The sequence below is a fragment of the Daphnia magna genome, linkage group LG1 (genome assembly GCF_020631705.1).
Source record: "Daphnia magna isolate NIES linkage group LG1, ASM2063170v1.1, whole genome shotgun sequence".
NCBI classification, from domain to species: domain Eukaryota; kingdom Metazoa; phylum Arthropoda; class Branchiopoda; order Diplostraca; family Daphniidae; genus Daphnia; species Daphnia magna.
In genome coordinates this window covers 16115763-16130619 of record NC_059182.1, presented here as the reverse complement: position 1 = coordinate 16130619, position 14857 = coordinate 16115763, and the positions used below count along the sequence as shown (strand labels likewise).

Here is a 14857-nt window from a genome sequence, read left to right as displayed (position 1 = left end):
CGATGTGGTCAAGGAAAAAGAAAGGACGCGCACCGTCTGGCTTGATTTATACAGTCCATGTCTGCAACGTCTTCGCCATGTCTTTCTGTGTTTTGGGCCTAAACTTAAGCTCGTTTTATTTCTTTTCATGTAACACATTTTCTTGATATAGCTCTTTCCTATATATATATCGAAGCAGACAGCACTGATGGAGATCGGACTCGTTGACTCCCTTGTGCGGACCTGTCGGGAATGCTACATTATGTTCAGCCGAATTTTTTTATTTTATTTGGACGACACTTTGGAACACACACGAAAAGGTTTCAACTCCGGCCATATTGGAACGTTGTATCCTGGAGTGAAATCAATATACCTTGGCGATTTACTTTTCCGTATTGCGTTCGCAGTCGAAACGTATATCGCTAACGGGTGTGAACGATTGGATCCAACTCGGAAACGGTGCAAAATTTGAAACGAAAGGAAATCGATAGTTGATGAACAGGCTCAACAAATAAAATTCGACGTAAGTATACAAATGATCAAGAAATGTATCCGTGACATTGTTCCCGAAATTGGTAGTCCCTTCCCCCCTTCGTGTCTCTGTATCCGTGTCCATCTAGTAAAGATCCTATACACTATAGGTTTTAACTAAGGATTAACAATCTCATCAATGCTGCTGCAGGGGCGGACGATTCCGGATTTTGTTCACCTAATGCTATAGGCCTCACGTTTCATGATCAAAACTGTCGATGCCTTCCAGAAAAAAATCTTCATTATTTCTGCGTTGCTCTGATAAAACTTTACGGGGACAGGCGCGGACGGTGAAAGTCGCACGCTATTCTTATATAGCCCTCTAGCCAACCTGATAGCGATGCTTAAAGCTCGTTGATATCGATCCACCCCCTCTCCTTACAGTCTCTGTGTTTTTGCGCAATATCAACTTATCATCGTGAGGGGTCTACGTGTCTTTCGTTATTTTCTATGCTCTGTTTAACATCTTTAAAAAAAGAAAAAAGCATTATGCACATTGCTCAAAAGGTTTTAACTCTTTTTCTTCCGGATTGGAGGTTCCGGAATGAGTCTATAGTAGCACAGTATATACGATCTCTACTTGCTCGTGTCTATACTTTCCTGCCCACGTATCCCATCCGAAAGAAAAATAAATAAATAAAAGAGTATCTTCTTCTTGTCAACAAATTTTCGAGTGACTTTAGTCCTCTTCTTCCACAATTGCCAATGGCAATCCGCCTGGCACGTCAATAAAAGCAGCTGCACAAAGTGAGTTCCGTTTGATGCAATTTCCTTTTATTTTTTATTTTTTAAAGAGAGAAAAGTATAGGGACAATAAAAACCGTTTGATTCCCAGAATTTGACGGCAGTCAGCACGACGTGAAACTGGACGGATCAATTAGATCCGGCCATCTAATGCGTCGGAAACCTTCCCGTGTTATTACAAAAGAATTCTTTTGAAAACGCCCTTTCATCTATCGTCATTGTTATTTTCTCCGGTTGCTAACCGACACCGGATCACCGGGTTACGTAATTGATGGCCAACTCAGTTCATATCTAATGTGTTCCTCGCATTTATCAGACGGGTGGGGAAAACGGGGTCGTATACCTACACCCCCCCACGTCAATTGCTCGATTAATTACACAACACCGTCGAAGGAAAATTTAAGCTGGCCAAAATATCCGTCAGCGAATAAGCATCCTTTTCATCAACGTTGAAGGGTGCTTTGAGAAGACCAAGTGTACCCTTGATATATCGGTGATATCGCTCAAACAGATCTAAACAATAATTACCTTGGGTTGTGCGTCTACGGGACATTGGAAGCTAGTTTTTAATGAGTCTGTTGCCTTGAAAACCCTCTCATTTGCAGTCGACTTTGGTTTGCTCAAGCACTCCCGAGTAGAAAAAGGACAGCGAAATGAGTTTGCGAAACTGTTTTTGCCGATGGAAACAAATGACGTTTGTGACCTTCATATTAAGCCCTGTGGCAAAGCCAACTGAATGAGCTAGAGAAATCAACTGATATGTGCTTTGCATCTGAGTATTTGTATTTCCCCCGTGTGGTTTGTTGGCAAAGAAACCGCACAATTCAATTGCAGAAAAAAAAAAAACACTTACAAGGAAATCAAAAATAAATCTATTCCCTTAGCGTGGGTCGTATCGACTTTGAGACTCTTCAGTGTGTGTGTACAACATCCGCCGCATGACAATGACAGGGATGGTTTTTTTTTGCGACAAACAAAACAAAATGTGTTATTCCTGCCAAAAAAGATATTCACCATTTACGTCCGCAAACATCACCCTTATCCATAACAAAACCCACGCGTCGACATTGAAATGGGTCAACTGACTATCTATCACCAGCTATCTAAAGTCGTGGCTGCAAGTTTTTTTCACGTGCAGTTAAAAAAAACCTGCCCTTTTATTGTGTATTGGCGGATGGTATGAACCCATGGAATGCAGAGGTTGAGATATCTTATTTTTTTGATTTTTTTTCCTTACCCCCCCTAACCCTCCGCCCATATTTACTTAACTTTTATTCTTAACGTCATTTGCTATTTTACCAGGATGTGGCAGACGGTTAAGCAATCTTATTAGTTTTAACGTGTACACAATAAAGACTCAGTATTAAGCTACATTCTGACTTGCTTTGACATGGAAACTAACGTTCAATCCCCTCGTTTGACTGAATCAGAAAAACTTTGTCTCTATTCGTTTCATTTGAGCGTGAGGCAATAGGGTTGCTTAACCGTATGCCACATCGTGGTAAAATAGTAATTGACGTTAAAGGAAGAGTTAAGAAAATATACGTCCGTAGGGGTAGGGGTTAGAAATGAAAAAAATCGAACCAATAAGTTATCTAAGCCTCTGCCGTAGACTCATACCATCCGTCAATACACAGTAAAAGAGCTGTTTTTTTTTAGCTACACGTAAAGAAACTTGCAGCCCCCGACTATGTAGGATTTGTATATTCTCCGTTTTTTTTCTGTTTGCAGACGAAACTTTTAAGGTTCTCATTCCACGCCAAGTGGCTCAGTGCAAATCGATAGGGGAGCGTGCGCTGTCTTCGAAGGTCTCTTTTTCCTGTCCTCCAACAAAAGTCTTGGAATAACGGGAGAGAACACAAGCAGGATCGCAACCACAGATCCAGTCTTTCTCCGGAGCTTCCACCGTCAACGTCGGTTTCAAACAGAGATTTTTTTATTTTACTTTTTTTTTATTTCTCGAATATTTTCCTATTTAGAGATTGAATTTTTTTGTGTTCCGCTGGTGTGTGCCGTGCTGCTGTGGCGATCAAGTGGTGTCTAAAAGTTGTTCTTGGTCCACAGAATCATGGCGACAGAAAGCACTTTTAAGAACGGCGACGCGGTGCACGTCGACAGTCCAGAGGTCATTGTTTTTAAGTTTAAGCATTAATAGTTCATTCTTTTCTTCTTTTTTTTTTTCAAAACTGTTTGATTGGTAAGAGAAAAAGTGGTTTTTCTGGACCGGATTGATTGATGTTTTTGACCGATGATTGATCCTTCCTTTTCAATGTTACTCGTTTCTTTTTTATTCTTCTTTATCTTGTTATCATCGTATTATATTATCAGCTGGTGGAAGCTGTCGTTTGATAATCGCACAACAGGGAATCAGCGATCTTTGCTGTCTTGTCAAAAATTTTGATCTCGTGGTCTTAGCCAGTGACGGCAATAAAGCGGGGAACCTTCTGTCACAGACTACGAAGTAAAGACCGCTATCATCGCCATAAGGCTGAGAGAAATCAAGTAGGCGATGCTCGGTCTTACCGCTAGGGGCGCGGGAGTATACTTTCTGAAAATTTTTCTACTTTTTCTAATATTAGTACTGAATACGTGCTTCACACACACGTATTGGCGGGAATTGTATTTAACTTTACGTCATCAACTGTACACCTTAATTTTCTAGATCCCCTTCCTGTATCCCGTGAATTATTTCAAAATTTTATTCTAATTCTTTGGTATGGTAATAAAATTATACATTTACCCCCTCTTTTCCCTATTTTTCAGATGTATAGAGCCCATCGTGAAACCCTGCACGATGGGAACACATCTGAAAAATAGGGAAAAGAGGGGTATGTATAGAGCCCATCGTGAAACCCTGCAAGATGGGAACACATCTGAAAAATAGGGAAAAGAGGGGGTAAATGTATAATTTTATTACCATACCAAAGAATTAGAATAAAATTTTGAAATAATTCACGGGATACAGGAAGGGGATCTAGAAAATTAAGGTGTTCAGTTGATAACGTAAAGTTAAATACAATTCCCGCCAATACGTGTGTGTGAAGCACGTATTCAGTACTAACATTAGAAAAAGTAGAAAAATTTCAGAAAGTATACTCCCGCGCCCCTAGCGGTAAGACCGAGCATCGCCTACACGGTGAGATAGAGGATAGCGGTCTTTACTTCGTAGTCTGTGCTTCTGTGTACTCGATCGAATCAAAACACCCAGCCACCGGGCCACCCTCAGCCGCCGCAAGGCAATCGTACCTAGGCTGTCGGTGTTGCCATATAACAATGATTAATTCAAATTTTAATAATATTACCGAAAAACACGCAATTCAGGAAGTAATAAACTTTCAACACCTCAAGCTACTCAAAAATTCTTTGTAATCTCGATGCAAGGAAACTGTTCTCAGAAAATGGAATTTTTATTTGTTTAAATAGAAAGTGGCAACGTTGACAGCCTAGGTACGATTGCCTTGCAGAAGCTGAAGGTGGCTGGGTGTTTTAATTTGCTCGAGTACATAAAATTGTTCCCTGCTTTATGACCGTTAATATAGAAGACTATGCTCATGGCCTCAGACATTGGTGGAATCGCATTTTTAGTGACCAGTATACAAAGTACATTCGTTAATTTATAATTTTCCTTAATCTTTTTTGATTTATCGTGTTTAACTTTCCCTCATTTACGTGTAGTTTATGATTCGTTTTTGACGACGGACAAAAGCCCATTTTCTTGAATGGGTTTATTATCGATCGTCAGTGCCGAGTAGTTTGTGGCGCTTTGACTTCGCCTATCAGACTTGATCGGTTCACGTTTCTTTTTGTTTTGTTTTTGGACAAAATCCAGTTCAGTCAAAATATTTTTTTAAATAACTAAAATAGAAGAAAAAAATTACTGAGCTTTTTTCTAATGTTTGTCTGGAAAGTGATCGGTACACACTCGATGACAAATATCTAAAATTTTGAACATTTTCTTTTTTTCATTTTACAGCCTGTACAGAAAAAGATCGTCAGCACTAGCAACTGCGGACTTTTGACTGTTCACATCCAGGTAAATAAAAGTTTTGGTTGGTGGGGGGGAAATGAACATGAAATACAGAACATTAAAAGAAACTTTTTGATAAAAAAGGAAAACAAAATGTTTTCAATTTGTCGGAGAGAGTAGAACGAAATAAGGACGGCGGTTATGTCCGTCGAAGAGCAAATGACGGGTTGTTTTTCTCCCGAGTCGTGAACATGTGGGCAGAAGCTCACTGGGTGATTGATTAATCATCGTGCCAGCGGGGCACGCGTTTTCCCTTCGCTCTCGTAATGATTACAGAAATTGCTCACCCCCCCCCCCCTTCATCCTTGTCCATCCGTTTATTATTACTGAACAAAATAAAAGCAAGAGGAAGAGAACAAAAATCCAGTAAGAGTTTTGATGGTTCACTGTGGGTTGCGACTCGTTCTTTGTTACGCATTTGTTTGTTTTGCTTATACCATTTGTTTTCTTGTTTGTTTCCGGTCCACTTTGAAACGGACGAAATATCTTCCCCTCCAAAAAAATTGGAAAATCAAAATCACTACGACCTACCGAAGGGATCGCTGCAACATGTCAACTCCAAGCCCGTTTTCCTGACTGTTCACGACATGGGATCGAATCGTAAGTCCCGAAAACTTTTCTTTCTCGTTCTCCTCCTTTCTGTCTACTCGTATCAACGTTTTGCTGAAGAGGCCATCCCTAAGGCATCAAGAATACAGTATGTCGGTGAAGTAAATTGCTAAACATTCGGGATCGTTTAAAAGGTCTCCCGAAGGCCGTGATAAGTTGCTATAGTGACTCCGTTTAAATCTAAATTCGATCGCGTGTAAATTCAGCCAACATGTTTTCTTGATTTGATTTAAATTTTTATCTTTTCATGTGAATAAAACAAAACCTACGAATGAACAGATGATGAATTCATCAAGTTTGTCGATCACCCGTCGATGCTCGACGTCAAAGAGCGGTCCATCTTCGTTCATGTCGACTTACCGGGTCAAGAAGATCATGCAGCCGATCTGCCTGAAGAGTATGTCTATTCTCTCTCTCTCTCTTCCCTTCCTTAACCTCACACACACACAGACTTGCTTTGTTTTCTAAAAGCGGACCTTTACAGAGACTTGATACAGTACAATGGGCTCAAAATCTGGATGCCAAGTCACGTTGAAAGCGTCGTCTTCCGTGCTGTTAGATGTAAAACGGAAAACGATTGATTTCGTGTGTGTATGTGTGTGTGTGTGTCTGCACTTGGCGATTGTTTGTCCGTTTGAAGTCCTCTTTACCATTTTTATCCCGGAGTTAATCGACCATGACTTTTATCTTTGATGTTTTTCGTAAAAGTGAGACTTTAAAAATCTTTTTGTGTCTATCAGTTTCCAGTTTCCGGATATGAGGACTATCGGTCACGGATTGGTCGATATCCTAGACGCCCTGTCTATCCCTTACGTCATCGGACTAGGCGAAGGAGCCGGTGCCAATATTCTAGCGCGATTTGGCATGGATTATCCTGAACGCAGCCTCGGATTGATCCTGATTCATTGCACGTCTACCGTCGCTGGTGTTATGGAGTACTTTCGTGATAAGGTGCGTACGTGTTTATCGATGCATGCGCGCTTCGGTTATGTCGCAACTCGGTTCCCACGAAAGCCACCGAAAAAAAAAATGCTTTTAGTTTTACAAGAAAATTCCGTTTTCATTCGTTAAACGGATTTAATTCTTGTTTCCCTTTTGGGATTCATAGTGATTGCATCAGCGTCCATTTGTTTGATGGCTTTACCGTCAAGATTTCCTGCTTTCCATTTAGAACGAACGGAAAACGAGCTTATGCGTGACTGACATGTCAAACGAGGCAGGAAATCCAAAAATTGAAACAGAATATTAAAGAGAAACTAACGAATTGCGAACGAATTTGAAATGTTATTCTTTCGTTTTTTGTACGGCTAATCAATTTCACTTCATTTTTCCTCACGTCTTCACTTTCTACGGCGTCTATGCAAACCAGCTGATCAACTGGAAGCTGGCTCACGTCGGAATGAATCCCACTGCAGAGCAATATTTGGTCTTTCACAAATTTGGACGTGTAAGTTACTGTTATTTTTACTTATCCAGCTTCTCTTTTAGCCTTTCCTTTTTTTTTTTGGTCTCATTTCTTTATCGTGTCGCGTTACGCAAAGCGTTTTTTGTCCAAGGCTAAATGATTGTCACGCTAATTTAATCACCACCGATAGAGGAAACGCTATTTTCGCTTTCTCCGTCTCGGTCGTTTTTTTAAATGGCCTGACGTGACAGACTTCCATGGAAGGGGTTTTAGTCTCACGACACCGATCAACTACAACAAAGCCTAATCAATTTTTTTGAGGTTTCGTGTAGCGCTGTAATAATTCTTTTTTTTTTGTGGGTTTGCTATTGAAATGTCCATGAACTATTTTTTTGTGTGTTGACATTTTCAATTATTTGTAGTCGACTAAATAGTCGTTAAACGACAGACTATTTAATGAAATAATTTGCCTCATTTGCCGTTCCTTTTTTTTTTCTTGTCTGCGTGTCGTGAACGCCACCTGGGGCGACGTCTCAATGGATTACGAACGACGTCATTACGCGTTGCAGTCGTTGGAAGAGGTAAGAAACCAAAAATTCTCTTTCTCCCTTGTGCGCAGTATCTCACCCGAAAAGGGGAAAAAAAAGAGAAACCAAAAATTGAATCAGAACGTTTCTCTGGTGAAGGGCATCACACACAAAAAAAAAGACTTTGATTGTTTTGTTCTTTTCCATACCGTAATAATTTTTTTTGTAAGTCTCATGTTTCTTTTCTTGTGAATTTTAGCAACTGGAACAGTCTGAGAACAAAGAAAAGGTGATCACCGAGTACCAACACAAGTTGCGCAGTACCATCAATCCCAAGAATCTACGCCGCTATGTGGAAACCTTTCTCAAGTATTGACCACAGCACCATCCTACATTTTTTGATTGTACCCGCGGGTCTATTAGTGGCCAGCTTCTCCTGTCTTTTCCAAATCCTTTTTTGTTCTTTTCTTTTCGTCTATAAGATCCGGGTAGCATAGCTAGTGGATTACTTTTTATTCTATTGACGTCCTATTTGCCCTTTCTATTTCCATGTAATCAGCTTGCTACTTTCCTTTTATACTCTTGCTGGCTCACCGGAGTGAGAATGCGATTCGTTCCTCTTTTTTTTTTTCATCCCCTTTTATTTAAAAGATATATTTCTAAAGGACAAGAAAGTGGCGTGAATCGGCAATGTGGACGAGAGAAAGGAAGAGATAAATGGGCAGATGAAAAAGTAGTTTGAAGGAATCGTGTGTCATGGCTGTTTCACAATCTTTTTCGTACACAGACGCATCAAAAGACAGTGTTCTCAATGATGCAACATGCTGTACTGGAAGAACTACTGCAGACAGAAACTGATTGCATGTCGTTCTTTTATTTTCGGTTTGCATAGGCGTAGGCTTTCTTCTCTCGTTTGCCAATCAATCTTGTCTTTTCTTGGGCTTTATTTCCCCCCCCCTTTTGACTTTTTGGTATTAAAGGAACAGTTTGTTGGCATTAGATAGAATCTAAAATAATACTCAAAGACTGTACGGCATAAATGTCGAGGGCTGGGTTTCTCCTGATCGGCTTAAAAGACTAAGCTTCCATCTGATTATTATTAGCCAACGTATTCAAATACCGTTTTTTTTTATTTTTATTTTCTCTGTATAATACAGTCGGACGGATTTAAGCGAAGTGCTCGAGTCGCAGCTCAAGACTGACGTCATGCTGGTGGCCGGAAGCTTGGCTTCTCATTTACATACAGTACGCACCATGGCCAATCACATGAACAAAACGAAATCGACGCTCGTCTTAATTGACGGAGTAGGCGACGTTCTCATGGAAGCTGTAAGTCCATCTGCTTTTGCTACGCATATTCTGTTCTCCACTTTTGTACGTACAATTGATGTCGTTGACGTTGGAGTATAATCAAACTGGACACCTCTCTTTCCGTCGCCTTGGTCAGGACTGTAAGCGAAACCTAATACGAGACTATTCAGTGTCAGAAAATGAGGTTGACCATGAGTGTAACAGCCTTTGTGGTCAGTAATTTGGTCTTTATTACATTAAAAGGGCGCTTCGACTCCTCTCTCCTTGACCAAGTAGGCGAATAAATGAGGAGGATTATGTATTATGCTATTATTTTAAGTGTGTAGGATAGAATTCTACAACACAGCACTGTGAGAAAATCCGCAAATAAAAAATTAATTTAAAATGTGAATTTTTTCCAGCCGGAGAAGTTTGCGCACAACTTAGTTCTCTATGTCCAGGGGCTTGGAAAGTTGAGCTCCCTTTCGGTAACTGGAAGTTGGAGCTCGCGCAGTCGCACCACATCGCAAAGTGAGTGCAAACATCAACACGAAATAAAAATTCTTGTACCACTTTTGCTTAACACTAACATTTTTTAATAAAAAATCTCAGGCTCTGACGCCCAAGACTTGGAGGCTGGTCGCCGACGATCCCGTGCGATGTCCATGGAGGAGTATGATATCCCCAACGTACGACGTCTTAGTCTGGCTAAAAAGGAATGATAACTATAAGCAACAGCAGTACAAATATCGAATATCGATGACATCGTAAAAAGTATATTTCGTTTTCTGCTGGTTAACTTTACTTTAGAAAGCAATTTTCTTTCCCTTGCGACTATATATATAGTATATATATTTGGTTGCTTATAGAAAATAGTTTATAACTTTCTTTCATGTGGTATACGTTCGATTAGTATAGTCATTCTCCCTATTGCCATATTTCCTGATCGTCAAACCTTTGGCACTGGAACGAGTTCTGTTTTGTTCTTAGTTTATTTCGGTTTTTCTCTTCTCCGCAAAAGAAGACAACAATTTCATGTAGCGGTTGAGATACCGTAAAGATTCAGCGAAATAAAAGCCATTGTTTTCCTTATACATACATCTGCAAACACATTCTCCTGTTTAGTTCCATATTAAGGAAGTTGACAGAGGACGCGGTTCATTTTTTACTCATGATAGATGTTATTGACAATGGCCAAAATGCCATCGATGTTTTCTTCTTTTTTCTTCACGGTTTGTTCGAGGACAATCTGCCCGATCGACCATTCCAGTGTTTCGGGCTGTTAAAGCATGATTTTATTTGTGTTTCCACGGATGTCGTTGACATTCTCAGAATTGGATAATAAAAATAAAAAGTTTTGTGACTTTCAGTTTAGCATATCATATAGGACTCTCAAGTGAATAATGAAAAAAAGGGAGTTACGTGAATGTTTCCGGACACTATTCTCCATATCCATATCCATTTGTTGTTCATGTTCTATGGATATTTTACTAAACATTATCCAAAGTCGTGTTTCGTCTGGATTCCTTCAGCATTGTGCTTGAGATGATCCTGTAGTCTGAACGAGCCTTTAAGGGAAAACTCTTACCGTCACCAACCCAACCCATTGCTCTCTTTCTCTGCCTTTTTTCCTGTCCTAAAAAAAAACTGTAAATTGTTATTATTTAAGGAGTCACACTATCGAGCGCTAGATGGCGTCGTTGTATCCTTCCTCTCCTGATTGGCCCTAATCGGCACGTGATCAGAAAGGATTCTGATTGGCTTTGGTAGCAAATCCTCTCGCCTTCATAGGAAAGATTGAAGTTTACTGGCCTTAACCATTTAGTAGGCCATGGTCTATTGAGGCCTAAGTTGGCTACAGAAAGGACGAGCTTTTTGTCGTCGTAAAAAACTTGTGAAAAGAGAAAAAACTTATTTGTAAATTTTAGCCCAATAACCCTAATAAAATTGTGTATGACTTTGCATTCATCTTTCCATTTTACAGGAATGTTACCTACTGCGTGAAGTTTGTTAATATCAGTATTTCACATCATATTGAAATTGATGTTTATCTTGGATTGATGTAACAATTGTCTTCAATGTTTGAACCTAAGCTGAAAAGAAGAAAGTGAGAAAAAATTTTCAGGGTGTTTTAAAGTGTGCTTAAACAGGTGGCTTGTTCCTTTTCAGGAATTGATGAGAAAGGAAGAAAATGGAATCCAGCAAATATACCCACCAGGGAAACAAGGAATATATAGGATGTCTTCATGTCAACCAAGTGTCATTGGAAAGATTGTAAAAAGATGTTTAAGGTATTTGACAAATTTTAAATCATGTTAATAAAGTGACTTTTAGTTATTCTCAAATTTAAGAAAAACCTTAAGTTGGAGAACACTACATTTGTTTCTCGTTACTGGTTTTGTAAAACAAATGGTAAATTGGTAAATGAAACAACATGTGGCCTATTACTTTAAATGAATTGTTTTTAAAAGTGGAGATTGATTCCAAATTTTCAGCTTCCCAGGCAGACACTCACCCACAAAGCCATGGGTGATAGATGAAATTCACAGCGGGCACGACTGTGTTGTAAATTCGTATCACTTTTACAGAGCCAAACAGGTAAAATCACTCTCACGCCCTGACCGCCCCGACCTAAAACCCTAATTTAAAAAAAAATAGTATTCCCCGCTTTCTGAGGGAAAATAGCCTTAGTGGACGAACCAGGGGTCTATGACTCTGGTCTATCTGCCTTACAGGTATCAAGTATGTTACCTATCGTACGAAGTTCATAAACATGTTTATCTCACATGATATAAAACCATTCCTAGTCTTTCAAGGTCTTACACGATGGAAGCCATTGCCTTCCACATTGAAATCTGAGCTGAAAAAAAAAAGAAAGTGAGCTTAAATCTTCAGCACATTGCAAAAGTTCTTTCATATCTGTGGTTTGTCTCAGTTTAGAAATCAAGAGCTGAACAAAATTCAAGCCATGGGAATAAAATGTGCAGTAAATAACAAAACCCTAAGAACCAGAAGCATTCAGCAATGCAATGCAAGTTTTGCTTTGCAGTTGTTTCATTTGTGAATTTTAGCATCAAAAGGTATAGTACATTTGATTGAAAACCACAATGCAATGCCGGTTGCTTTGACCCAAGCCATTTGCCAACCTTTTAAACCTGTGGTGGGAAAGTAAAATTTATGTTCACCTATAGCAATATAAAAAAATAAAAAAAAACTGTTATTGAAATATTATATTTGTTATATAATTTTTCACTTTTTAACGCTCATTGGATTTGCTACATTCATAGGAAGAAATCCCCACATCGCCCTGTTCCGGCAGCTGTAAGCAAATGCAGAGTAGTAGGCTTGCGCTTTTAACAGAATAAAAATGCAATGCCACCGCTCTTATCATTTGCATACAAGCTTGCCGGGAAAAGAAAGCGATTGGAATCGAAATACATGGAAATCCTCACGACGCGCGACAATGAACAACTACATTTACGGGTTCGCCAATCAATTTCGTTGGATTACTACAGTGAAAAAGCGTTCGTTCATGTTTAGGGTTTGATAGGCCGAAAAGGGGAGGGGCGAATATTTGACGGTTCGTTTTCGTAATTATGACGTAAAAGTAGACGAGAAGAAACCGTTCAATGAGCTGACTATTGCACAGTTGGAGTCTCCACCGACTGAGCTGTCTCTTTAAGAGCGGCCCGTTGTGTACGTTCGATTAATCGTTTCTCCATCTTTTTCTGATACCACGCATTACCGTAATGGGGTTTGGGTTTCTTGTCCTTTTCGACTGGCGCATCCTTTCCATCGGGGGTGGGAACAACCGAAGCGACTGAGGGTTCTTGTTTGATAAAATCATCTCGAACACACGGCTTGGCACTAGCCTTGGATCCTTTTGCTCGTTTCGGCAGTTTTTTCTTAGGTGATGCGTTATCGTTTTGTGATCTTTGCTTCTTTCCTTTTTTTACAGGAGCCTCGTTTGCAAGGGCGTCGGTAACAACTAGTGCGAATGCAGGTTCTTGTTGAATAACGTCGTTTACCTCTGCTAAAACAGGGGAAGAAAGACACGGCTTGTCGCTGGCGATGGCCAAAGATTCATCTTGGACTATGGCCTCGTCAAGCCCTGCTTCTGGGATTATAGCGACTGGGAGATTTTCTTGAGAAACCACTGCTTCGTCTTCGACCAAAGATTCCATCGATGCTTCTTCGGCTGCCATTGACTTCTCTGACGTGTCACTTGCATCGGCAAAAGTAATACCATCCGTTGCCTGCTCAACGCAAGTGACAACCGATGTGTTTTCAGTCAACGTGTCTTCGATATCTACCGTGGCTGCTCCTGCTAGTTCGCTGTTAATAACGGATGGGCTTGTTGTAGCCAAAGGATCGTCCTGAACGACGCTGTCTTTGGGAGAAGAAACTACTACATTCGGAGTAATTTCTGGTGTCGTATCCACATCGGAAACATCGTCAACCACCTCGTCTGGGTTTATGGCGACGGAGGTTTCTTGTTGCGACATGTCTGGTTCGTCCAAAGTGTCCACTCGTGTTGTTTCGGCTGCCATGGAAGCCTCTGCTGGGTCAGTTGCATCGCAAACAGTGACATCATCCAATGGTTATGTCATGGTTCCAGTTTGTTCTGTTTGTGGATTGAACAAAAAAACAACTGCCAAAATGTTTAACTGCATAATAATTATAACTATTGATGAGCTCATTCGATTACAAAGACAGTTGGATCAGAAAAACCTTGCAATGCAAACCTGTTCTTCATTGTGTGAATAGTAGTTGAATCTATTTTGATTGTCCTGTAGTTTCACATGTGAACTAAGTCAATCAAACGGGGCAACAACAATTAGTCGGGAATGGAATTAGTCAGTGTAAAACAACACATTCATTCCTGAGGATGGTTTTGAGTTTATCTTTGCTTATTGCATTTAATTTTTATTATTTTAAAATTAATATCTGAGGTTTTTCTTTAGCATGATTGAAATTTGCCATGTTTTCCGGCCAACTGGAAGGTTTTCTCTTTTTCACATAACTTTACCATTTTCATGGTATGCTTACTTGCTTGTCAGTGGATTGTCACTTGGCATCATTTGAATGGTACAGTATATTTGCACATTATTTTGTTTAGTTTTTGTTTGTGATCATATGTCTCACAGTATTTGCATTTTTTCAGGTATGGTCCTTATCAGCAATGTTATGGTGCACTTCTTAAATACACCAATCCCTCAGAAAATATTCTAATTGAAACAATGGAAATTCCTGCCCTTCGTGCAGAACTGCACAATGATTGGTTCGTATAAACAAGCTTGAAAAAACAAACCAACAGTATTTTTGGTTTAGCTTACACATGCAGCTCTATGACATGTTGATGTTAGCTAAATTGTTATTAATCATAGGACTAGGTGGTATGAAGTGAAATATCTTTTCTTGGAAGTTTGTGTCAATGGATTTGTTTGAGATGATTCTTGATTCAGGAAGCTTTTCCTGCTTCATGGACATTGGATGCCTGAATGTCTAATACCAACAAAGTGTCATTGCAAAGATAGGTAAAAGATATATCAATATAGATTATACTCTGAGTGATGGTGACATGGTAAAAAGAGAGCAGTATGAATATTTGCTGCATCATGTACTTCTATTATTTTTATCTTCAAGGCATCTTACTGACTTCTATTGGTTTTATTTGTAGAAAGAATATCTTGAGTGGGAGAATTGGATCACAATTGACTAGATATTTTACTATTTTAAATGAGT

At 39.6% G+C, this 14857-nt stretch overlaps 1 protein-coding gene across 2 annotated transcripts; it reads left to right on the top strand.

The window, feature by feature from the left end:
- The first annotated feature begins 2990 nt into the window (after positions 1-2990).
- On the top strand, positions 2991-10206 carry LOC116934045 (uncharacterized protein ZK1073.1). Of its 2 annotated transcripts, XM_032941679.2 has the most exons (12): positions 2991-3167; positions 3234-3379; positions 5228-5287; positions 5818-5881; positions 6170-6287; positions 6631-6841; positions 7260-7337; positions 7865-7876; positions 8082-8191; positions 8980-9151; positions 9535-9643; positions 9725-10206. In XM_032941679.2, the coding sequence occupies exons 2-12, from the start codon at positions 3323-3325 to the stop codon at positions 9832-9834; spliced, it is 1101 nt and encodes a 366-aa protein (XP_032797570.1). In that variant the 5' UTR covers positions 2991-3167; positions 3234-3322; the 3' UTR covers positions 9835-10206. The 2 variants fall into 2 exon arrangements, with proteins under 2 accessions (XP_032797570.1, XP_032797576.1); XM_032941685.2 differs by lacking the exons at positions 2991-3167; positions 3234-3379 and adding an exon at positions 4769-4854.
- The last annotated feature ends 4651 nt before the right edge of the window (positions 10207-14857 follow it).